General features: G+C 42.6%; 1 protein-coding gene across 1 annotated transcript in view; it reads right to left on the reverse strand.

The window, feature by feature from the left end:
* The window catches only part of LOC139402157 (voltage-dependent P/Q-type calcium channel subunit alpha-1A-like), a gene marked incomplete at its 3' end in the record, with an annotated part of 113,904 nt that overhangs the window by 61,811 nt on the left and 26,105 nt on the right, over positions 1-25,988 (reverse strand). The window contains exons 7-20 of the mRNA XM_071146243.1: positions 23,492-23,607; positions 23,304-23,342; positions 20,697-20,765; positions 18,112-18,306; positions 17,343-17,455; positions 14,971-15,083; positions 14,130-14,261; positions 13,486-13,558; positions 13,014-13,131; positions 12,629-12,696; positions 11,262-11,368; positions 4,682-4,735; positions 3,309-3,465; positions 334-893 (exon numbers count right to left, since the gene is read on the reverse strand). Of these exons, the coding sequence (XP_071002344.1) occupies positions 334-893; positions 3,309-3,465; positions 4,682-4,735; positions 11,262-11,368; positions 12,629-12,696; positions 13,014-13,131; positions 13,486-13,558; positions 14,130-14,261; positions 14,971-15,083; positions 17,343-17,455; positions 18,112-18,306; positions 20,697-20,765; positions 23,304-23,342; positions 23,492-23,607 (1,914 nt within the window). The remainder of the gene's footprint in view (positions 1-333; positions 894-3,308; positions 3,466-4,681; positions 4,736-11,261; positions 11,369-12,628; positions 12,697-13,013; positions 13,132-13,485; positions 13,559-14,129; positions 14,262-14,970; positions 15,084-17,342; positions 17,456-18,111; positions 18,307-20,696; positions 20,766-23,303; positions 23,343-23,491; positions 23,608-25,988) is intronic.

The following is a 25,988-nucleotide window of genomic DNA, read 5'->3' on the forward strand; positions in this document are numbered from 1 at the left end:
CTTCAGATTACCTCAACACATTGACAACTAGAATGCCAAAGGTCTGCAAGGCTGTAATTGCTAAAAATGGAGGATTCTTTGACGAAAGCAAAGTTTGAAGGACACAATTACTATTTCAATTAAAAATCATTATTTATAACCTTGTCAACGTCCTGACTATATGTCCTATTCATTTTGCACCTCATTTCATGTATGTTTTCATGGAAAACAAGGACATTTCTAAGTGACCCCAAACGTTTGAACGGTAGTGTACATACTGTTGATCCCCAAAGGAAACATTAGGTTAGATATTGACAGATTCAGACACAGACACACGGATCCTCTGTCACTCACTTTCTAACTCGATGCTGTCGGCTCCTCTCTCCATGCCGATGACGCCTCGGCCTCCTCCCCTCCCCCTCTACCTCACCCCCCTCCCCTACCACTACCCCTTCTGTCCCCTTACACTTATGCCTTCTCCCTCCCTCCTCCCCCTCCCTCCTAACCCTCCTGTGCCTCCTCTTCTCATCCCCCACTCCTCCCTCGCTATAATGCGGTGACACACTCCTCCCCTCCTTCCCTTCTTTATGCCTACATCTCCTTCCATGTTCCCTTCTTTCTTCAATACCCTCCAGCGTCTGCAGGGACAATCTGCTCCCCCCGTGCCCTAGACGGGCCTCTCTCTCTGGGCCACTACCTCCCCTTGGTTCACCCCCCCTGTATCTTTGATGGTAGCAGGCCTGGCGTCTGATGTATTCTTCAGCCCTCTGCTGGCCCAGGGTGTCCTGTGGGTCTAGAGGGGGCTCTCCGGGCCGGGTCTTGTTGGTGTTGTTGTTGCGGTTGTCCTGGGGGTTGACCACCAGCGGACGGTCCAGGTGGGTCTTCATGTCCCCCGCACGATGGGGGTACGACACCTGGGGAGGGAGGGGGTTAAGGATGGTAATGATGTTATCTTCTGAAACCGGATCAATAAGTTACTTTATATAGGCAAACAACAAGGGCTGAATCCTAACACGTGGACCTCAAGTTAAGATTCTTTCATAAATAAAGAAAACCCTATGTTTATTTTCTTCTAACTCAAATCCTTTCTCCTTTCCTGAGCCCGACTCCTAGAACCAGAGGTATACAGAGTTTAGCAAACAGTCTGCCATTTTGTCACCAAAGGTTCTAATTGTGGATGTAACTAGTGGGACATTTTTGGCACCAATAGCTATCAGTAATTTACCAAAGTTACCGGAATCGTCTGTAATTTTGGTAATTAACAGGTAAGCTATGACAATCTATGATAACTTTGGTCATTCAGACCTGAATAACGTAATAAAAAATGTATTCACATATTGTCCATAAGTTTCTAGTGGATAGACCATAATGGTTCAAGAGAAAAGAGCCTAGTTAATGGAAAAAGCATTTCATCAACAACGGCGTTGTTTTCAATGAACTCTGCAACTCTTCCAACTGTTGACTTTTTTCACAACAGCCACCAGTTTTGCGGCAGAACATCTACAACGTTGAAATACTGACACAGTAAAATAAATACAAGTCTTGCAAATGCCAAGAGTGAGCAAAGCTGTCATCAAGGCAAAGGGGGGCTACTTGAAGAATCTCAATTATAAAATATATTTTGATTAGTTTAACACTTTTTTGGTTACTACATGATTCCATATGTGTTATTTCATAGTGTTGATGTCTTCACTATTATTCTACAATGTAGAAAATAGTACAAATAAAGAAAAACCCTTGAATGAGTAGTTGTTCTATAACTTTTGACTGGTAGTGTATATACACAGTATAAGTTTATCTGAGGCTCTATGGGTAACATTTACACTACAGTGTTGTTATTACTGTGTAATCAATCAGTACAGTACTACAATCTCAGTTACTATTTTTTACACTACATTTACACTGTAAGATTAGTTACTGTTGAAGTTACACTGTACTGACATGCATAAAAAAGGACTGTGAAGTGTCCCAGTTTTATTGTCTCTCTCACCTCTCCCTCCTCTTCTCCCCTGACCTTCCAGTGTTCTGTATCTCTCACCTCTCCCTCCTCTTCTCCCCTGACCTTCCAGTGTTCTGTGTCTCTCACCTCTCCCTCCTCTTCTCCCCTGACCTTCCAGTGTTCTGTGTCTCTCACATCTCCGTCCTCTTCTCCCCTGACCTTCCAGTGTTCTGTATCTCTCACCTCTCCGTCCTCTTCTCCCCTGACCTTCCAGTGTTCTGTATCTCTCACCTCTCCCTCCTCTTCTCCCCTGACCTTCCAGTGTTCTGTATCTCTCACCTCTCCCTCATCTTCTCCCCTGATCTTCTAGTGTTCTGTATCTCTCACCTCTCCCTCCTCTTCTCCCCTGACCTTCCAGTGTTCTGTATCTCTCACCTCTCCCTCATCTTCTCCCCTGATCTTCTAGTGTTCTGTGTCTCTCACCTCTCCGTCCTCTTCTCCCCTGACCTTCCAGTGTTCTGTATCTCTCACCTCTCCCTCCTCTTCTCCCCTGACCTTCCAGTGTTCTGTATCTCTCCCTCATCTTCTCCCCTGACCTTCCAGTGTTCTGTGTCTCTCACCTCTCCGTCCTCTTCTCCCCTGATCTTCTAGTGTTCTGTCTCTCTCACCTCTCACTCCTCTTCTCCCCTGACCTTCCAGTGTTCTGTCTCTCTCACCTCTCCCTCCTCTTCTCCTCTGATCTTCCAGGGTTCTGTATCTCTCACCTCTCCCTCCTCTTCTCCCCTGACCTTCCAGTGTTCTGTGTCTCTCACCTCTCCCTCCTTTTCTCCCCTGATCTTCCAGTGTTCTGTATCTCTCACCTCTCCCTCCTCTTCTCCCCTGACCTTCCAGTGTTCTGTGTCTCTCACCTCTCCCTCCTCTTCTCCCCTGACCTTCCAGTGTTCTGTCTCTCTCACCTCTCCCTCCTCTTCTCCCCTGACCTTCCAGTGTTCTGTCTCTCTCACCTCTCCCCCCCCCCTCTCCTCTGACCTTCCAGTGTTCTGTGTCTCTCACCTCTCTCCCCCCCCTCTCCTCTGACCTTCCAGTGTTCTGTATCTCTCACCTCTCCGTCCTCTTCTCCCCTGACCTTCTAGTGTTCTGTATCTCTCACCTCTCCCTCCTCTTCTCCTCTGACCTTCCAGTGTTCTGTATCTCTCACCTCTCCCTCCCCCTCTCCTCTGACCTTCCAGTGTTCTGTGTCTCTCACCTCTCCCTCATCTTCTCCCCTGATCTTCCAGTGTTCTGTATCTCTCACCTCTCCCTCCTCTTCTCCCCTGACCTTCCAGTGTTCTGTGTCTCTCACCTCTCCCTCCCCCTCTCCTCTGACCTTCCAGTGTTCTGTGTCTCTCACCTCTCCCTCCCCCTCTCCCCTGACCTTCCAGTCCTCCGTGTCCATCTCGTTGTACAGAGCCTCTCTGCTGGTCATCAGGTTCTGTCTCCTTATCTCACTGGTCCTCTGTTCCCACACGGATTTACCACCAGCCTTATTATTCTTCTGCTGCTCCTTACTGTGGGGAGAGAAAAAAATAAAGAAAATTAGGAAGAAAGAAAGAAAGAAAGAAAGAGAGAGAGGGAAGTGTAGAAGAAGAAGATACGGAGAGGAAGATAGGGATAAGAAAGAAGAGAGGAGAAGGGGATCAGTTGTGAATGTTGCTAGACGAGATAGAAGAGATAACTAGACGTTTTTTTCTCCCAGCCCCCCTAAGCGATGATGTCATAGACCCAACAGCAGACAGACAGCCAGTGAGAAGAGTCCTTGTAGCCCACATAGGAATACACTGCAGAGGTTGCTGTGATGATGATGATGATTACGATGATGATGGTGGTGAAGATGATTATGATGGAAGTGCCAAAACATCGACAGATACCTCAAATTAAGGTAGTTTTTACACATAAATTGTTTATTAAAAGATTTTGTTGAATAAGCCTTTTTGTTTGTTGAATTTTCAACCACATTATTTTACCAACATTATATCAACAAAATCTCAAACAGTTTGTTTCAATGTATACAAACGATTCCCTTCTTGCGAGACAAAGACAGAGACGAAGACATAGCCATGGACTTTTGAGAAGGTAGGGGGTGAAATGTGTTACAGCCTTCAGCCCCCCCCTCAACTGCACACCCACCTCCCTCCCAAATGACCCCTCCTGTAGTTCCCCTCGAGTACCTCACTAACACCTCTTACCTCCAACGATTCAGATATTTCAGATCATTCTAGACGTGAATGATGACAAATCCTCATAGAAAAGAATGGTCAGTTTTCAATTCAAATATGACATTTCAATTCATCCTTTTGAATCTACTGAATTGAAACTGGAATTGACCCCAACAACCCCAGCTAGCCAGCTTATCACACCTACTAACAAAATGACAGCCAGCCAGAGGTGAACAAACAAACACCAAAACAAGGATCAGGAATTAGGATTGGCAAAACCCAAAAACGTTCCCAAAGTTCCCAGGTTTTCCAGAAACCCCAACTGGAATATTCCAACTGGAAATGTTCAAATATATGTCTTTTTTTTACCCCCGGAGGTTTTTAGAATGTTGCAACCCTAAATCATGAAACAGCACGGAAAGACAGACTGAAAGAACGACACTAACAAAAGAACGACACAAACTTTAAAAATAAAGGAAAAACAACATCAGAAAAGGATGAGGAAAGGATCACATAAAAAGTAAAAAATAACAAAGTAAAGTGTAAAATGAGATAAACGAGTAAATACCAGTCAAGCACATTCTCTGTGGCATCGATACGCTCAGTTTTTGTTACTGTCACTCTGAAGAGGAGACAAGGAGGGGAGGGAGCGACACATCCGACATAAAAACAACGCCGCCACAACCTTCCTCCCACCACTTCTACCGTACACAACGTTTATATACAACCTTCTCACAACATTTCCTTTTTTTTCTTTCTATCCACAACGTTTCCACAACGTTGAGAAGAGTGAGTGTGCTCAGAGTGTTGTTAGTGTCATGAGAAATAGGGGTGTTAGGAAGGTGAATCGGATAAAAACAATGTCCTCCCTCCACCTCTACTATATACAACATTCACAAGAGTGAAAGAGTGAGTCCTGGCAGTTAGTGTAAGAAGATGTGGTAAACCTTCTCAGAACATTTACAGAACCTTCAGACAACCTTTAGACAACGTTTAGAAGAGTGAGTTAGTGTGTTCGTGTAGGAAGAAGGAGGGGTTGGTGGAGGAGGGTTGGTTACCGGTAGGTGGCGTGTATAAAAACAGCGTTGCTACAACCTTCCCATGTTTAAATAACCTTTAGACAACGTTTAGAAGAGTGAGTTAGTGTGTTCGTGTAAGAAGAATCGGGGGTTGGTTTGGAGGAGGGTTAGTTTCCGGTAGGTGGCGTGTATAAAAACAGCGTTGCTACAACTTTCCCATGTTTAAATAACCTTTAAACTAGGGTTGTCATGATACCAGTCTCACAAGAAAACAAAACATAAAGCCACTTCAAACCAAATGACATTTTATTAGTCACATGCGCCGAATACAACAGTGAAATGCTTTACTTACAAGCCCCTAACCAACAATGCAGTTTTAAAAAATATGAATAAGAAATAAAAGTTACAAGTAGTTGAAGAGCAGTGTGCAGGGGCACTGGTTAGTCAAGGTCATTTTTCCTTTATTTAACTAGGCAAGTCAGTTAAGAACAAATACTTATTTTTAATGACGTCCTAGGAACAGTGGGTTAACTGCCTTGTTCAGGGGCAGAATCCCCAGCTCTGGGATTAGATCTTGCAACCTTTCGGTCACTAGTCCAACGCTCTAACCACTAGGCTACCTGCCGCCCCATATGTACATGTAGGTAGAGTGACTATGCATAGATAATAACAGAGAGTAGCAGCGGTGTAAATGGGGGGGCAATGGAAATAGGCTGGGTAGCCATTTGATTAGATGTTCAGGAGTCTTATGGCTTGGGGGTAGAAGCTGTTTAGAAGCCTTCTTGGACCTAGACTTGGCACTCCGGTACCGCTTGCCATGCGGTAGCAGAGAGAACGGTCTATGACTAGGGTGGCTGGAGTCTTTGACAATTTTTAGGGCCTTCCTCTGACACCGCCTGGTATATAGATCCTGGATGGCAGGAAGCTTGGCCCCAGTGACGTATTGGGCCGTAAACACTACCCTCTGTAGTGCCTTGCGGTTGAAGGCCGAGCAGTTGCCATACCAGGTAGTGATGCAACCAGCCAGGATGCTCTCGATGGTGCAGTTGTAGAACCTTTTGAGCATCTGAGGACCCATGCCAAATCTTTTCGATCTTTAGAGGGGGAATAGGTTTTGTCATGCCCTCTTCACAACTGTCTTGGTGTGCTTGGATCATGTTAGTTTGTTGGTGATGTGGACACCAAGGAACTTGAAGCTCTCAACCTGCTCCACTACAGTCCCGTCGATGAGAATGGGGGGCGTGCTCAGTCCTCCATTCCTGTAGTCCACAGTATCTCCTTTGTCTTGATCACGTTGAGGGAGAGGTTGTTGCACTGGCACCACACGGCCAGGTCTCTGACCTCCTCCCTGTAGGCTGTCTCGTCGTTGTTGGTGATCAGGCCTACCACTGTTGTGCATCTGCAAACTTAATGATGGCGTTGGAGTCGTGCCTGGCCATGCAGTCATGAGTGAAGAGGGAGTACAGGAGGGGACTGAGCATGCACCCTGAGGGGCCCCTGTGTTGAGGATCAGTGTGTCGGATGTGTTGTTGCCTACCCTTACCACCTGGGGGCGGCCCGTCAGGAAGTCCAGGATCAAGTTGCAAAGGGAGGTGTTTAGTCCCAGGGTCCTTAGCTTAGTGATGAGCTTCGTGGGCACTATGGTGTTGAATGCTGAGCTGGAGTCAATGAATAGCATTCTCACATAGGTGTTCCTTTTGTCCAGGTGGGAAAGGGCAGTGTGGAGTGAAATAGAGATTGCATAATCTCTGGATCTGTTAGGGCGGTATGCACATTGGAGAAGGTTTAGACTGTCTGGGATTATGGCGTTGATGTGGGCCTTTCAAAGCACTTCATGGCTACAAAGTGCTACGGGTCAGTAGTCATTTAGGCAGGTTACCTTAGTGTTCTTGGGCACAGGGACTATGGTGTTCGGCTTAAAATATTGTGGTATTATAGACTTGGACAGGGAGAGGTTGAAAATGTCAGTAAAGACACTTGCCAGTTGGTCAGCGCATGCTCGCAGTACACATCCTGGTAATCCGTCTGGCCCTGCAGCCTTGTGAATGTTGACCTGTTTAAAGGTCTTACTCACGTTGGCTGCGGGGGGCATGATCACACAGTCGTCCAGAACAGCTGGTGCTCTCATGCATGTTTCAGTGTTATTTCCCTCGTAGCGAGCATAGAAGTAGTTCAGCTAGTCTGGTAGGCTCGTGTTACTGGACAGCTCTAGGCTGCGCTTCCCTTTGTAGTCTGAAATGGTTTTCAAGCCCTGCCACATCCAACGAGCGTCGGAGCCGGTGTAGTACGTCCTCTATTGACACTTTGCTTATTGGATGGTTTGTCGGAGGACATATCGGGAATTCTTATAAGCTTCCGGGTTCGAGTCCCGCTCCTTGAAAGTGGCAGTTTTAGCCTTTCGCTCCGTGCGGAGGTTGCTTGTAATCTATGTGTTCTGGTTGGGGTATGTACGTACGGTCACTGTGGGGACGACGTCTTCGATGCACTTATTGATAAAGCCAGTGACTGATGTGGTGTACTCCTCAATGCCATCGGAAGAATCCCGGAAAATATTCCAGTCTGTGATAGCAAAACAGTCCTGTAGTTTAGCATCTGCTTCATCTGACCACTTTGTTATTGACTGAGTCACTGGTGCTTCCTACTTACATTTTTGCTCGTAAGCAGGAATCAGGAGGATGGAATTATGGTCATATTTGGAGGGAAATGGAGGGCGAGGGAGAGCTTTGTACGCGTCTCTCTGTGTGGGGTAAAGGTGGTCCAGAGTTGTTTTCCTCTGGTTGCACATTTAACATGCGGATAGAAATGAGGTAAAACAAATGTAAGTTTCTCATGTTGGAAACAAACAGCCTTACGATGTCACCCGGAGTCACATGTTTCTATTTCAAGCTATAGCACACTACATTTTACAGGACCAAAGAGTTTAGTCTGCTTTCTGTTTTCCTTCCTGCCATGGAAAATCAGGTGACGTAGTATTGCGATACTGGTCCTACGACAACATTTAGAAGAGTGTTTGGAGGGGGTTAGTTGTTGGAGTAATGTGTTTGTGCCTCTGTTTAAATCATCACCACAAAGTTAAAGGCATTAGCATCTGATATATGGCACCTTGAATGTGTGTCTATGGCTGCATTTACACAGGCAGCCCAAGTCTAATCTTTTGCCCAAAAGAGCTGATCTGATTGGTCAAAAGATCAGAATTGGGCTGCCTGTGTAAATGCAGCCTGTCATATTGTGTAACATGAAGTCTTGATAAACAGTATCTTAATACAGTATTGTTCATGTATAGCAGGGAAATGTACACACACTCTCGCTCCTCCGTCCCATCCCCTACGTCCTCTAAGACATGACTAAACCTATTGTTCTCCGGGTAAAAAAACACTAAGACAGGCGCAGAGCACCGGGTAAGGACTTTTTATAAAGGCCTGGAGGGGCTTATGTAAAATCTGCTTCTCCTTGCAGAAACAGCAGACAATGGAACACACACACACACAAAAGGGCACATCAAACATTTCAAAGGGCCACAGAATTTCAGTAGAAACTATTTCCTTTTCCTGTCACTGTCTTTGATGATAAGAAGATGCCATTCTTCTGGCTGTAGTCTGTCTTTGCCCGCTAGCGTTGCCGCGTAGCCACTTAGCTCGTTTCCATTGACTCTGAATGGAATTAGGGTGGAATTACGTTTTAGTGCACTCACTCACTGTCAAATTTGATGATGCTTCGTATGTTTTTTTTATGGGACCTTGCCACTCCTCGAAGCTCAAACTAGTATATTTAACTATGCTTCCTTCTCATAACTAGTATAGTGTATTTAACCTCCTTCTCATAATTACTGAAGTGTATTTAACCTTGTACCTCTCTTGATGATGACTGTGATTAAAGTTGAAGAAGCCTAGGTCAGTGGCTACGGAGATTTAGGTCGAGTGGGAGATGGAGTGAGCGTCAGATTGAGTCTTGAAGTGTGTGTTGGTCGGATTGAGTAGAGTGTTGGAGTGTACATTAGACTGAGTACTGATGTACTGTGTGTGTGTGTGTGTGTGTGTGTGTGTGTGTGTGTGTGTGTGTGTGTGTGTGTGTGTGTGTGTGTGTATGTGTTTCCAGTGTATCAGTATATTTGCTTTCATATGTGACACAACTGAAATAACCACAGATCTATCAACAGACAGATAAGATATAATATAGATAGAATATAGATAGAATATGGATAGATAGATAGATGTATATAATATAGATAGAATATAGACAGATAGAATATAGATAGATAGATGATAAAGTATAGATATATAGATAGATAGATAGAATATAGATAGATAGATAGAATATAGAGATATAGAATATAGATAGATTGATAGAATATAGAGATATAGAATATAGATAGATAGATAGAATATAGAGATATAGAATATAGATAGATTGATAGAATATAGAGATATAGAATATAGATAGATAGATAGAATATAGATAGAATATGGATAGATAGATAGATGTATATAATATAGATAGAATATAGACAGATAGAATATAGATAGATAGATGATAAAGTATAGATATATAGATAGATAGATAGAATATAGATAGATAGATAGATAGATACAGTGCATTCAAAAAGTATTCAGACCCCTTCACTTTTTCCACATTTTGTTACATTACAGCCATTTTGCAAATGTATAAAAAAAACGCAAATATCACATTTACATAAGTATTCAGACCCTTTACTCAGTACTTTGTTGAAGCACCTTTGGCAACGATTACAGCCTTGAGTCTTCTTGGGAATGACGTTTGGGTCTTCTTGGGAATTAAGTTTGGCACACCTGTATTTGGGGAGTTTCTCCCATTAATCTCTGCAGATCCCCTCAAGCTGCACCGCTATTTTCAGGTCTCTCCAGAGATGTTCGATCGGGTTCAAGTCCGGGCTCTGGCTGGGCCACTCAAGGACATTCAGAGACTTGTCCTGAAGCCACTCCTGCGTGTGCTTAGGGTTGTTGTGCTGTTGGAAGGTGAAACTTCGCCCCAGTCTGAGGTCCTGAGCCCCCTGGAGCAGATTTTCATCAAGGATCTCTCTGTAATTTGCTCCGTTCATCTTTCCCTCGATCCTGACTAGTCTCCCATGCTTCACCGTGGGGATGGTGCCAAGTTTCCTCCAGACGTGGCGCTTGGCATTGAGGCCAAAGAGTTCAATCTTGGTTTCATCAGACCAGAGAATCTTGTTTGCCATGGTCTGAGAGTCCTTTAGGTGCATTTTGGCAAACTCCAAGCGGGCTGTCATGTGTCTTTTACTGAGGATTGGCTTCCATCTGGCCACTCTACCATGAAGGCCTGATTGGTAGAGTGCTGCAGAGATGGTTGTCCTTCTGGAAAGTTCTCCCATCTCCACAGAGGAACTCTGGAGCTCTGTCAGAGTGAACATCGGGTTCTTGGTCACCTCCCTGACCAAGGCCCTTCTCCTCCGATCGCTCAGTTTGGCCGGGAGGCCAGCTCTAGGAAGAGTCTTGGTGGTTCTAAACTTCTTCCATTTAAGAATGATGGAGGCCACTGTGTTCTTGGGGACCTTCAATGCTGCAGAAATTGTTTGCTACCCTTCCCCAGATCTGTGCCTCGACACAGTCCTGTCTCGGAGCTCTACGGAAGATTCCTTTGACCTCACGGCTTGCTTTTTTTGCTCTGACATGCACTGTGGGACCTTATATAGACAGGTGTGCACCTTTCCATATCATGTCCAATCAATTGAATTTACCACAGGTGGACTCCAATCAAGTTGTAGAAACATCAAGGATGATCAATGGAAACAAGATGCACCTGATCTCAATTTCGAGTCTCATAGCAAAGGGTCTGAATACTTATGTAAATAAGGTATTTACATTCTAAAAACCTGTTTTCGCTTGTCATTATGGGCTGTTGTGTGTAGATTGATGAGGATTATTTTTTTTAAATCCATTTTAGAACAGGGCTGTAATGTAAGAAATGGGATCTGAATACTTTCCGAATGCACTGTAGACAGACAGACAGACAGACAGACAGACAGACAGACAGACAGACAGACAGATAGATAGATAGATAGATAGATAGATAGATAGATAGATAGATAGATAGATAGATAGATAGATAGATAGATAGATAGATGTGTACTCTACTCACGCAGCGATGGAGAGGTTAGCGGCAGACAGAGGACTAACTTCAGCCACCTCCTTGGCCTTCTGCAGGGTTGTCTTGGCATTAGCTGCCTCTTCTTGCTCCTCCTCATCCTGGAGGGAGGGAGGGAGGGAGGGAGGGAGGGAGGGAGGGAGGGAGGGAGGGAGGGAGGGAGGGAGGGAGGGAGGGAGGGAGGGAGGGAGGGAGGGAGGGAGGGAGGGAGGGAGGGAGGGAAAGATGGGAGAGAAATAAATAGAGAGAGATAAAGTGAGAGAGAGAGAGAGAGAGAGAGAGAGAGAGAGAGAGAGAAATATATATATATATATAGAGAGAGAGAGAGAGAGAGAGAGAGAGAGAGAGATGGGAGAGAGAGAGAAAGAGCGAGAAAGATAAAGAAAGTGAGAGAGAGAAAGCGAGAAGAAAAGAAAGAGCGAGAGAGAGAAAGAGAGAGACAGAAAGAGAGAGAGAGAGAAAGAGAGAGAAAGAGCGAGAGAGAGAAAGAGCGAGAGAGAGAAAGAGCGAGAGAGAGAAAGAGAAAGAGAGAGCATTAGCCATATGAAATAGACCTTATTCAGTCTGTGTGTTCTATCTTTGACAGCTAGTGGGGTGTCGAACATTGGTCAATTAACAATGTCTGAATAAGGTCTATCGCCTGGTCCAGTCAGTGGTAGGCAGGCTCAGTAGAAGTGTAAAACAGTACAGTATAATTCACAAAATTCCCTAGTTTTCCAGAAATCCTTGTTGAAAGTTCCTGGAATTAGGAGAGCAAAAGCAGGAAATCCAGGAATCCTGGAAAACCCTGGGAATTTGGGGAAAGTTACCAGAATTGTGCAACTAGGATCAGCTTGCCACCCCCAAATCCTAACCTTAACGTTATTGGGGAAAACGCAAAACTGACCCAAGATCAGCATAGAGTATAAGGATAACTTCACCCATACAGTCATAGCCAGGTTATGTACAGTTATAGCCAGGTTATGTACAGTCATAGCCAGGTTATGTACAGTCATAGCCAGGATATGTACAGTTATAGCCAGGTTATGTACAGTCATAGCCAGGATATGTACAGTCATAGCCAGGTTATGTACAGTCATAGCCAGGTTATGTACAGTCATAGCCAGGATATGTACAGTTATAGTCAGGTTATGTACAGTCATAGCCAGGATATGTACAGTCATAGCCAGGTTATGTACAGTTATAGCCAGGTTATGTACAGTCATAGCCAGGATATGTACAGTCATAGCCAGGATATGTACAGTCATAGCCAGGTTATGTACAGTTATAGCCAGGTTATGTACAGTTATAGCCAGGTTATGTACAGTTATAGAAAGGTTATAACCGGGTGAGGTAAAGTAAGGTATAATGTGGTCCAGTACCTTGGTCAACTCCTGAGCATTGGCCAGATTGTCCACGGCGATAGCTAAGAACACATTCAGCAGGGTGTCTGAGAGCAGAAGGGTTAAGGAACTGAAAGGACCAACTCCAGAAACATTGTGACACAAGCCATGACATTCTGAAGAGTATCTCTTCCCTCTGTTTGTGTTCCTCTAGAATGTCTGTACGTGTGTTTTTACGTGTCACATTACACACACACACCATAGAGAGACTTCAACTGTACTGTGTGTGTTTGTGTAATGCATTTATATGTGTGTGTGTGTGTGTGTGTGTGTGGTGCGTGTGTGTATGCATTTATGTGTGTCTCTGTGTGTGTGTGTGTGCGTTTATGTGTGTATCAGCATAGAGCCGTGGTCATCAGGATACAGTTGCCGAAGAGTGTGAGCACTATGAAGAAGACGGAGTAGGCCATTCCGCTGTTTACTCCTCCCTGAGACTTGATCCCGTCATACATCACCATGTTCCAGTCTTCACCCGTCAGGATCTGAACACGCACACAGATCATCATACACACACACACACACACACACACACACACACACACACACACACACACACACACACACACACAGATCATCACACACACACACACACACACACACACACACACAGATCATCACACACACACACACGCACACAGATCATCATACACACACACACACACACACACACACACACAGATCATCATACACACACGCACGCACACAGATCATCATACATGACACGCGTCATAATCTGCGCAGTTTCCATATGACAACACGGCACAGTAAAACACTAGTGTTGAGCCATTTGCATGTGAAAACGCCCTGTATCACCAAAGAATGATCCAATGTCTAACCTGAAATACTGTCATTATAGCTGCAGGAAAGGTGTCAAAGTTGGTGGCCGGCGTGCCACCTTCAAAGTTGAACCTGGGAGGGAGAAAGAGAGAGGGAGGGAGAGGGACAACGGGAGAGAGAGGAGCGAGCGAGAGAGAAGTGCGAGAAATTATGATATATCATGGAGACGTCCAGACAGATCCACACAGAAGGAAGTCCATTGTGAGTTGACAGTTCCTCAAGTCTCTCTCTCCACGCCATGAAGTCCATCATCAGTTTATGCGTGTGTGTGTGTTACATTTTACATTTCAGTCATTTAACAGATGCTCTTATCCAGAGCGACTTACAGGAGCAATTAGGGTTAAGTGCCTTGCTCAAAGGGAACATCAACATATACGCCTGGGGATTCGAACCAGCGACCTTTGGGTTACTGGCCCAATGTCTACCTGCCTCCCATTGTCTATGTATGTGTGTGTGTGTGGGTGTGTACGTAACAGCCCTTGGATTCCTGCATGTATATGTGTGTGTGTGTGTGTGTGTGTGTGTGTCAGCGTGCGTGTGAACCTGTGTATGTGTATGTGTGTGTGTGTGTGTGTGTGTGTGTGTGTGTGTGTGTGTCAGCGTGCGTGTGAACCTGTGTGTGTGTATGTGTGTGTGTACTGACTGTCCACCGAAGAGCTGCATGCCCAAAAGGGCAAAGACGACAATGAAGAGGAAGAGGAGGAAGAGCAAACTGATGATGGACTTCATAGAGTTGAGTAATGATACCACCAAGTTACGTAGAGGGGCCCAGTACCTAGGGAGAGATGGATGAGGAGAGAGGATGAGAAAGAGGGGGAGGGGGAGGGAGAGAGAGAGAGGGGGGGAGGGAGAGAGAGAGAGAGAGAGAGGGGGAGGGAGAGAGGGATGGGGAGAGAGGATGAGAAAGAGGGGGAGGGAGAGAGAGAGAGAGAGAGGGAGAGAGGGATGAGGAGAGAGGATGAGAACGACGGAGAGGGAGAGAGAGAGAGAGAGAGAGAGAGAGAGAGAGAGAGAGAGAGAGAGAGAGAGAGAAGAGGGAGGGGGAGAGAGAGGAGAGAGAGAGAGAGAGAGAGAGAGAGAGAGAGAGAGAGAGAGAGAGAGAGAGAGAGAAAGAGGGGGGAGGGAGAGAGAGAGAGAGAGAGAGAGAGAGAGAGCGTAGGAAGGAAAGAAGAAAGAAAGGAAGAAGGGGAAGAGAGAGGTTAGTGGACAGGCATAAAAAAAACATCAAGACATCAAAACCACTTTTTTGTCAAACTGGCTAGGTCAGAGAAAGAGAAGAAAGCAAGGGAGGAAGAGAGACAAAGGCAGACAGCAGTGATGGCCGACTGGAAAATAGAAACAGAGAGAAAAGTCAGAAGAAGAGAGAAGAAGAGAAAAGGATGGAGAAAGGCTGATGATGCAACGAGCCTGTAGCACTGGTGAAACACAGAATCCCTTGGTGACTGAAGAGGCCAAACAACCCTGCGTGTGTGTGTGAGACTCACTTGGTGACTTTGAAGATCCTGAGCAGTCGGAGGGCTCTTAACACACTGATGCCAAACGATGTCCCTGGCTTAATGACCGCGTATATCACCTCAAATATACTGCCCACGATCACCTAACACACACACACACACACACACACACCACACACACACACACACACACATTAGAACACTGTTTCTGAATGACTGGTTCTGAATGATAAAAACAAAAAGGTATCGTCACTTCATAGTCAATATAGTTCAGCTAGTGCATTGGTGGTATAGTAGTAGTATATTAGTAGTATACTGGTGGTATAGTAGTAGTATATTAGTAGTATACTGGTGGTATAGTAGTAGTATATTAGTAGTATACTGGTGGTATAGTAGTAGTATAGTAGTAGTATACCGGCGGTATAGTAGTAGTATATTAGTAGTATACTGGTGGTATAGTAGTAGTATATTAGTAGTATACTGGTGGTATAGTAGTAGTATATTAGTAGTATACTGGTGGTATAGTAGTAGTATATTAGTAGTATACTGGTGGTATAGTAGTAGTATATTAGTAGTATACTGGTGGTATAGTAGTAGTATATTAGTAGTATACTGGTGGTATAGTAGTAGTATATTAGTAGTATACTGGTGGTATAGTAGTAGTATAGTAGCAATATGACAGTAGTATAATGGTGGTATAGTAGTAGTATATTAGTAGTATACTGGTGGTATAGTAGTAGTATAGTAGCAATATGACAGTAGCATACTGGTGGTATAGTAGTAGCATATTAGTAGTATACTGGTGGTATAGTAGTAGTATATTAGTAGTATACTGGTGGTATAGTAGTAGTATAGTAGCAATATGACAGTAGCATACTGGTGGTATAGTAGTAGTATCTTAGTAGTATACTGGTGGTATAGTAGTAGTATAGTAGTAATATAACAGTAGTATAATGGTGGTATAGTGGTAGTATAGTAGTGGTATACTGGTGGTATAGTAGTAGTACAGTAGCAATATGACAGTAGCATACTGGTGGTATAGTAGTAGTATAGTAGGAGTATACTGGTGGTATAGTAGTAGTATAGTAGTAGTATACCGGTGGCATAGTAGTAGTATAGTAGCAGTATAGTAGTAGTATAATGGTGGTATAGTAGTAGTATAGTAGTGGTATACTGGTGGTATAGTAGTAGTATAGTGGTAATATGACAGTGGTATACCGGTGGTATAGTAGTAGTATAGTAGTAATATGCCAGTAGTATACTGGTGGTATAGTAGTAGTATAGTTGTAGTATACTGGTGGTATAGTAGTAGTGTAGCAGTAGTATAGTAGTGGTATAGTAGTAGTATACTGGTGGTATAGTAGTAGTATACTGGTGGTATATTAGTAGTATAGTGGTAGTATAGCAGTAGTATGCTGGTGGTATAGTAGTAGTATAGTAGTCATATGACAGTAGTATACTGGTGGTATAGTAGTAGAATAGTAGTAATATAGTAGATAGTAGTAATATAGTAACAGTATAGTAGTAGTATAGTAGTAATACGGTAGTAGTATACTGGTGGTATAGTAGTATTATAGTAGTAATATGGCAGTAGTATACTGGTGGTATAGTAGTATTATAGTAGTAGTATACTAGTAGTATACTGGTGGTATAGTAGTAGTATAGTAGTAATATGGTAGTAGTATACTGGTGGGATAGTAGTAGTATAGCAGTAGTATGCTGGTAGTATAGTAGTAGTATACTGGTGGTATAGCAGTAGTATAGTAGGAATATGGTAGTAGTAATTTAGTAATGTAGTAGTATGGTAGTAGAATAGTAGTAATATGGCAGTAGTATACTGGTGGTATAGTAGTAGTATAGTAGTAGTATACTGGTGGTATAGTAGTAGTATAGTAGTAATATGGCAGTAGTATACTGGTGGTATAGTAGTAGTATACTTGTGGTATAGTAATAGTATAGTAGTAATATGGCAGTAGTATACTGGTGGTATAGTAGTAGTATAGTAGTAGTATACTGGTGGTATAGTAGTAGAACAGTAGTAATGTAGTAGTAGTAATTTAGTAATGTAGTAGTAGTATGGTAGTAGAATATTAGTAATATAGTAACAATGTCGTATTATAGTAGTAGAACAGTAGTAGTAATATAGTAATACGGCAGTAGTATAGTAGTAGTATAGTGGTGGTATAGTAGTATTATAGTGGCAATATATTAGTAGTATACTGGTGGTATAGTAGTAGAATAGTAGTAATATAGTAACAGTATAGTAGTAGTATAGTAACAGTATAGTAGTAATATAGTAACAGTATAGTAGTAGTATAGTAGTAATATAGTAACAGTATAGTAGTAGTATAGTAGTAAAATAGTAGTAATATAGTAGCAGCAGGAGTAACAGCTCTACTCACAACACAGTCAAAGCAGTTGAAGGAGGAGTTGAAGTAGGGCCTAGTCCCCAAGCCATACATCTTAATACACATCTCTGACATGAACAGACCCAGGAATATAAACTCTGCATAGACTGGAGAGAGAGAGAGGGGGGGGAGAGAGGGGGGGAGAGAGAAAGAGAGGGGGGAGGAGAGAGAGGGGGGAGAGAGCAAGAGAGAGAGGGGAGGAGAGAGAGAGAGAGAGAGAGAGAGAGAGAGAGAGAGAGAGAGAGAGAGAGAGAGAGAGAGAGAGAGAGAGAGAGAGGGAGAGGGAGAGGGAGAGTGGGAGGGGAGAGAGAGAGAGAGAGAGAGAGAGAGAGAGAGAGAGAGAGAGTGAGTGAGAGACATGAAGAGAGAAGGGGGATTTAGATGGAGAGAACAAGAAAGTGGGTAGAGAAGGAGGAAGGGAATAGAGAGAATCAGGTTAGATGACTGGAGATCAATAATGACACTAGCTAGTCTATGATGGCAGACTGCTGTGATGATAACTCTACATGATTAATAGACTTCATCAGCTAGACATCTTATGGAAATTAGACTGGACACTAGCCATGCATAATCACTTCAGTTCAGGAAGTGTGTGTGAGACTCACAGAAAAAGGCGGACAGCATCTCAGGCCTGGTCATAGTGCAAATTGTGTTGAGGTGAGGTGTGTGTGTGATCATGGAGAGTGTGTGGGTGTGTTTGCATGTGTGTGTGTGTGTGTTTTCATGTGTGTGTGTGTGTGTGTGTGCATGTATATCTACTCACAGAGAAAGTCGGAGAGGATCTCAGGTTGTTCATAGTGTACCACCGCCACACACATGGTGTTGAGGCCCACCAGACTCAGGACGGTCCAGTAGAAGGCCTGAGTCTTCACCATCTTACGGATGAAGAACCGGATCCGCCGCTCGTTCCTATTGTAGTTGGACCCATCCTGTAGACCACCTCGGCCAAACGGGTCTCCTAGAAGAAGATGAAGAGTTATAGATCTGTCATTCGCCTTGAAAACAACGTTTGATAAGCGGTAGAGCCATTCTATCTGTGCTATTTCTATGCTTACTATTTTTACTTTGGATTTTGTTTGTCATACAGTTGAAGTCGGAAGTTTACATACACGTAGGTTGGAGTCATTAAAACTCATTTCTCAACCACTACACAAATTTCTTGTTAACAAACTATAGTTTTGGCAAGTCAGTTAAGACATCTACTTTGTGCATATAGTAGTAGTATAGTAGTAATATAGTAGTAATATACTGGTGGTATAGTAGTAGTATAGTAGTAATATAGTAGTAATATACTAGTGGTATAGTAGTAGTATAGTAGTAATATATTAGTCGTATACTGGTGGTATAGTAGTAGTATAGTAGTAATATAGCAGTAGTACCCTAGTGGTACAGTAGTAGTATAGTAGTAATATAGCAGTAGTATACTGGTGGTATAGTAGTAGTATAGTAGTAATATATTAGTAGTATACTGGTGGTATAGTAGTAGTATAGTAGCAATATATTAGTAGTATACTAGTGGTATAGTAGTAGTATAGTAGTAATATAGCAGTAGTATACTGGTGGTATAGTAGTAGTATAGTAGTAATATATTAGTAGTATGCTGGTGGTATAGTAGTAGTATAGTAGTAATATATTAATAGTAGTCGGGTGGTATAGTAGTAGTATAGTAGTAATATAGTAGTAGTATACTGGTGGTATAGTAGTAGTATAGTAGTAGTATACTGGTAGTATAGTAGTAGTATAATAGTAATATATTAATAGTAGTCTGGTGGTATAGTAGTAGTATAGTAGTAATATAGTAGTAGTATACTGGTGGTATAGTAGTAGTATAGTAGTAGTATACTGGTGGTATAGTAGTAGTATAGTAGTAATATATTAGTAGTATGCTGGTGGTATAGTAGTAGTATAGTAGTAATATATTAATAGTAGTCGGGTGGTATAGTAGTAGTATAGTAGTAATATAGTAGTAGTATACTGGTGGTATAGTAGTAGTATAGTAGTAGTATACTGGTAGTATAGTAGTAGTATAATAGTAATATATTAATAGTAGTCTGGTGGTATAGTAGTAGTATAGTAGTAATATAGTAGTAGTATACTGGTGGTATAGTAGTAGTATAGTAGTAGTATACTGGTGGTATAGTAGTAGTATAATAGGAATATATTAATAGTAGTCTGGTGGAATAGTAGTAGTATAGTAGTAATATATTAATAGTAGTCGGGTGGTATAGTAGTAGTATAGTAGTAGTATATTAGTAGTATACTGGTGGTATAGTAGTAGTATAGTAGTAATATAGTAGTAGTATACTGGTGGTATAGTTGACCCAAGTTAAACAATTTAAAGGCAATGCTACCAAATACGAATGAGTGTATGTAAACCTCTGACCCACCAGGAATGTGATGAAATAAATAAAAACTGAATTAAATCATTCTCTCTACTATTATTCTGACATTTCACATTCTAAAAATAAAGTGGTGATCCTAACTGACCTAAAACTCTCCTTTTTGCTAGGATTAAATGTCAGGAAATGTGAAAAACAGAGTTTAAATGTATTTGTATCAAGTTCATTGAACTTTAGCCCAGCTTTTTTAGTTAAGTTGGAACAACATTTGTGCCAACTTGTCTCGTTGATTTTTGTCCAACTTTAAATGTGAAGTTTACACTTCTACAAAAAGTTGAGTGAACTCAAAAAACTCTATGGAACTAGTTACTAGTTGGGCCACCTTGATTTAACATTTTTATTATTTCAATGTTTTATGAATATCGCTAGCAGCAACAGAATAAACACATTTTGAATTCCATGCCTACAGTAGGAAAATATTAGAATATCTTCTTTCTAATTTCTCAACTCCTAACATTGAGTAAATGACACTCACTGGAGTCTGACATAGACTTTAAAATAGCACCCGCACACAGCCAAGTGGCGCTGACTGATGCTAAAAGCTTGACTTGACTTGAACATACATTTTTGCCAACACTTTGCTAACTTTTGTTTAACCAGCTAAACAGCTGCTTTTAGTGAAAACATGTTTGGAGTTACCTTTCTAGCCAATAGCCTATGTTACAGTTTACACTTCCTCCAATTATAATGTGGAGAGGTCAAAATAATGAAAAGATCTACCAAATCTATTATATATTCAAATGTTGATTAGTTCTCCTTGCCATAATCGTTCACCTGATAAGAAAAGACATGATACATGTATTTTTGCTAACGTATGATGGGGGTCCCTGGGTCGCCAGTTGCCTGGGAGGGGGCGCCTGAGCAAGAAAAGGTTGAAGATCTCTGTTTTACACTGTAATGCTTCTTCATGATATTATTATGAAGTTATAAATAACTGTGTAATAAAAACCATTAGCTCCACCATCTTCCCCCTCTTCTGGATTCAGCAGCTCTTTCTTGTTCTTGGTCTTGACGGTACCTGGAGGATATAGAAAGATAGAATGTTCCAATCTCTCTCTCTCTGACACACTCATTCTCTCTCTCTGCATCACAAACAAGGTTTCCATCCAACCGTTTTATGGCCTGATGGAAACCGAACATTCTTCGCCAAACTTTCCAAATGACGACAAAATAAAATACGCAAGACGAGGTGGGATCTTTTTGTGTCAGTAAAATGAATTATGCGAGAAATGGTGGCGGAAACCCTTTTATGCGCAAATATTGATACAATAACCATCATATCGTAAACTTGGAGTCCCGCGATGACATGCTGTGTGGTCCTCCCACTACGACTCGTCAGGAAAGCACACAGTTTATTAGGCTCCAGATGGAAAGACAATGTTGTGAAAGTCACAGGAGGTTGGTAGCACCTTCATTAGGGAGGACGGGCTCGTTTTAGTGACTGGAGCGGAATTCGTGGAATGGTAACAAATACATCAAACACATGGTTTCCATGGTTTCCATTGCCATTCCATCTCCTCCTTTCCGGCCATTATTATGAGCCGTTCTGTGGTGAAAGTGCAACGTGATGAGCTTGATGTTCCTTTCCAATAAATATTGAGGGTCTTATTCTGGGGACATGATAATCGATGCTTGGCTGCCATTTGACAAATAAAAATAATCTTGTTCCGTTTTACGGGCTCCCAACCAACTGTGCTATTTAGGTTGTTTTTTCGTGTAACTCATTTGGTACATAACGTTGCTGCTACCGTCTCTTATGACCGAAAAGAGCTTCTGGACATCAGAACAGAGTATTACTCACGTCGAACTGGACAAATCCCCATCATCAGCGTGAAGAAAAGATGGAGGAAAAGGGGGAGGGCTGGGCGCCTTGTAAGAATTCACAGACTAGTAGGTAAACCACCACTACCCTCCGTGTTATTCTGCCAACGTCATTGGAAAACAAACTGTACGCTCTACGATTAAGACTTTCCTACCAACGAGACATTAAAAACTGTCATATCTTATGTTTCACCGAGACTTGGCTGAACAAAGACAAGGATAATATAGAGCTGGCTGGCTTCTCAGTGTTTTGGCAGGACAGAGCAGCTACGTCTGGCAAGACGAGGGGCAGGGGTGTGTGTCTATTTGCCAATAACTGCTGGTGCGCGATGTCTAATATTAAAGAAGTCTCAAGGTATTGCTCGCCTTAGGTTGAATACCTCATGATAAGCTGTAGACCACACTATCTACCAAGAGATTTCTTATCTATATTATTCATATCCGTCTATTTACCACCATAAACCGATGCGATGCTGTAGTGGAGTGGGTCGAGAGTTCCTTGGTGTCCACATCACCAACAAACTAACATGGTCCAAACACACCAAAGAGGCACGACAACACATTTTCCCCCTCAGGAGAAAAGACTTGGCATGGGTCTCCAGATCCTCAAAACGTTCTACAGCTCCACCATCGTGAACACTGGTTGCATCACCGCCTGGTATGGCAACTGCTCGGCATCTGACCGTAAGGAGCTACAGAGGGTAGTGTGTACGGCCCAGTACATCACTGGGGCCAAGCTTCCTGACATCCAGGACCTCTATACTAGGCAGTGTCAGAGGAAAGCCCCCAAAATTGTCAAAGACTCCAGCCACCCTAGTCAAAGACCGTTCTCTCTTCTAGCGCACGGCAAGCGGTACCGGAGCACCAAGTCTGGGACCAAAAGGCTCCTTAACAGCTTCTACCCCCAAGCCATAAGACTGCTGAACAGCTAATCAAGTGGCTACCCCGACTTTTTACATTTAACCCCCCCCCCCCCCCCTTGTTTTTACACTGCTGCTACTCTCTGTTTATTATTATTATGCATAGTCACATTACAAATGACCTGGACTAACCTGTACCCCCGCACGTTGACTCTCAACCAACATGATTCTCTCATACACTTTCTGTCTCTCTCTCAACCAACATGATTCTCTCATACACTTTCTGTCTGTCTCTCAACCAACATGATTCTCTCATACACTTTCTGTCTCTCTCTCAACCAACATGATTCTCTCATACACTTTCTGTCTCTCTCTCAACCAACATGATTCTCTCATACACTTTCTGTCTCTCTCAACCAACATGATTCTCTCATACACTTTCTGTCTCTCTCTCAACCAACATGATTCTCTCATACACTTTCTGTCTCTCTCTCAACCAACATGATTCTCTCATACACTTTCTGTCTCTCTCTCAACCACCATGATTCTCTCATACACTTTCTGTCTCTCTCTCAACCAACATGATTCTCTCATACACTTTCTGTCTCTCTCTCAACCAACATGATTCTCTCATACACTTTCTGTCTCTCTCTCAACCAACATGATTCTCTCATACACTTTCTGTCTCTCTCTCAACCAACATGATTCTCTCATACACTTTCTTTCTGTCTCTCAACCAACATGATTCTCTCATACACTTTCTGTCTGTCTCTCAACCAACATGATTCTCTCATACTCTTTCTGTCTTTGACTCATTTCTCTCTTCTCTTCCCCCCACCCCCCACTCTGACTGATGTAGACTGAAGTAGCTTTACCGGTAAAAATGGTACCATCCTCATTCAGAAGGACCTCCTCTGTAGAAACACAATAACACATAGTCAACAACAACACATCATGTCAGTTGTCAGTTTGTAAAGAGTTAAAGAGCAATAGCTTTAAGAACAGAGTTACAGTTTGTGTTTGTGTAAAGGAAGTGAGTGTGTGTGTGTGTGTTTTTACTTACCTGCTTTACAGATCCATTCTAGATATCCGTTTAGCTCTCTCTCTATTTGCTGCTGGCGTCTCAATTTGAGGAACTCTGCACGGTTCTCTACTCGCTCTCTCTCTTTGGCAAACTCTCTGTAGGGGTTGTGCACACACTCACAATCACTTACTGGTAACACACTATATCTAGTACACACACTAGGGTCACACACTCACACATATCCATGTGCGCGCACACACACACACACACACACACACACACACACACACACACACACACACACACACACACACACACACACACACACACACACACACACACACACACACACACACACACACACACACACACACACACACACACACACACACACACACACACAGCAGGCAAAATACTCTGTCTAAATCTCTAGTCACATGTGAATGAATAGCGCTCCCCTTTTCTGAAGAGTTCGATAAATTGGCATCCATGGATTACCACGCTCTCCCCAGACTCCCTGGCGCACAGGCGCAATAAAAGCATGTGTGTGTGTCTCTACTGTGAGTGCGTGTGTGTCTCTACTGTGTGTGTGTCTCTACTGTGTGTGTGTGTGTCTCTACTGTGTGTGTGTGTGTCTCTACTGTGTGTGTGTGTGTCTCTACTGTGTGTGTCTGTGTTTCTACTGTGTGTGCGTGTCTCTACTGTGTGTGTGTGTGTGTGTGTCTCTACTGTGTGTGTGTCTCTACTGTGTGTGTGTGTGTGTGTGTCTCTACTGTGTGTGTGTGTGTCTCTACTGTGTGTGTGTGTGTGTCTCTACTGTGTGTGCATGTCTCTACTGTGTGTGCGTGTCTCTACTGTGTGTGTGTGTGTCTCTACTGTGTGTGTGTGTCTCTACTGTGTGTGTGTGTCTCTACTGTGTGTGTGTCTCTACTGTGTGTGTGTGTGTCTCTACTGTGTGTGTGTGTCTCTACTGTGTGTGTGTGTCTTCCCGTCCGCTGTGTGTCAGTGAATTTGGGGCGAACCCAGATTAGCAGAGTTCAGTCAGTGTGAGGGGATTGAGGGGTGAGCTCCGTTGAAAATGCCTGTCAGATGAGCAGGTTAACCAACACACAGACTCCTCTCGAAGAAACGCCTGATAATCACGTCATCATAATGGAATAATTGAATAACATCGCCCTGAGCTCAGCTGAATAGGGTTGATGTTACAGATTTAGGATTAGTGTTAAAATACTCTTAGGATCACTCTTTGAAAAACGTCAATCTAGGAGTTGTGAAGTCGTGTTTATATGTGTTAAAGACCCTTCTATACACTTAGGATATCTGTCAGGATAAGTGTTTAACACTGTTATAGATGTAGTATACCGGTTTAATACTTCTCTGTTACAGAGTTAGGATATTTCTTAAAGAATCTCAGAATAACTCTTAAAGACTATTGGGATAATTCTTAAAGACTCTCTGGATAATTCTTAAAGACTATTGGGATAACTCTTAAAGACTATTGGGATAATTCTTATAGACTCTTTGGATAATTCTTAAAGAATCTCAGAATAATTCTTAAAGACTCTCAGGATAATTCTTAAACACTATTGGGATAACTCTTAAAGACTCTCAGGATAATTCTTAAGGACTATTGGGAAAACTCTTAAAGAATCTCAGGATAATTCTTAAGGACTATTGGGAAAACTCTTAAAGACTCTCAGGATAATTCTTAAAGACTATTGGGATAACTTTTAAAGAATCTCAGGATAATTCTTAAAGACTATTGGGATAACTCTTAAAGACTCTCAGGATAATTCTTAAAGACTATTGGGATAACTCTTAAAGACTCTCAGGATAATTCTTAAAGACTATTGGGATAACTCTTAAAGACTCTCAGGATAATTCTTAAAGACTATTGGGATAACTCTTAAAGACTCTCAGGATTCTAAGCCCTGTCTAAGCCGTGTAGTGGGTTCTACTAAACTATATGGAATTGTTTTAAGAAGGTCATACCAAGGATCATTTAGCTATTTGATTTTCAATTGTAAGACCCCTTGAAATATCAACAAAATCTATAATACAATTATTTGATACACAATTATTTTTGGCCTTACAGCTTAAACTGGTGGACTCTTAGGATAACTCTTAAAGACTCTTAGGATAACTCTTAAAGACTCTAAGGATAACTCTTAAAGACTCTGTAGGATAACTCTTAAAGACTCTTAGGATAACTCTTAAAGACTCTTAGGATAACTCTTAAAGACTCTTAGGATAACTCTTAAAGACTCTTAGGATAACTCTTAAAGACTCTTAGGATAACTCTTAAAGACTCTTAGGATAACTCTTAAAGACTCTTAGGATAACTGGAAAACCGTCAATCTAGGACCTGAGAGACTGTGTTTAGAGAGGGGTGGAGGAGGGAGTATTGAGTAAGGAAAGTTGTGAATGGATCAGTTAAACACGCACGCACGCACACACACACACACACACACACACACACACACACACACACACACACACACACACACACACACACACACACACACACACACACACA

The sequence above is a fragment of the Oncorhynchus clarkii genome, unplaced genomic scaffold (assembly GCF_045791955.1).
Source record: "Oncorhynchus clarkii lewisi isolate Uvic-CL-2024 unplaced genomic scaffold, UVic_Ocla_1.0 unplaced_contig_10648_pilon_pilon, whole genome shotgun sequence".
Taxonomy (NCBI): domain Eukaryota; kingdom Metazoa; phylum Chordata; class Actinopteri; order Salmoniformes; family Salmonidae; genus Oncorhynchus; species Oncorhynchus clarkii.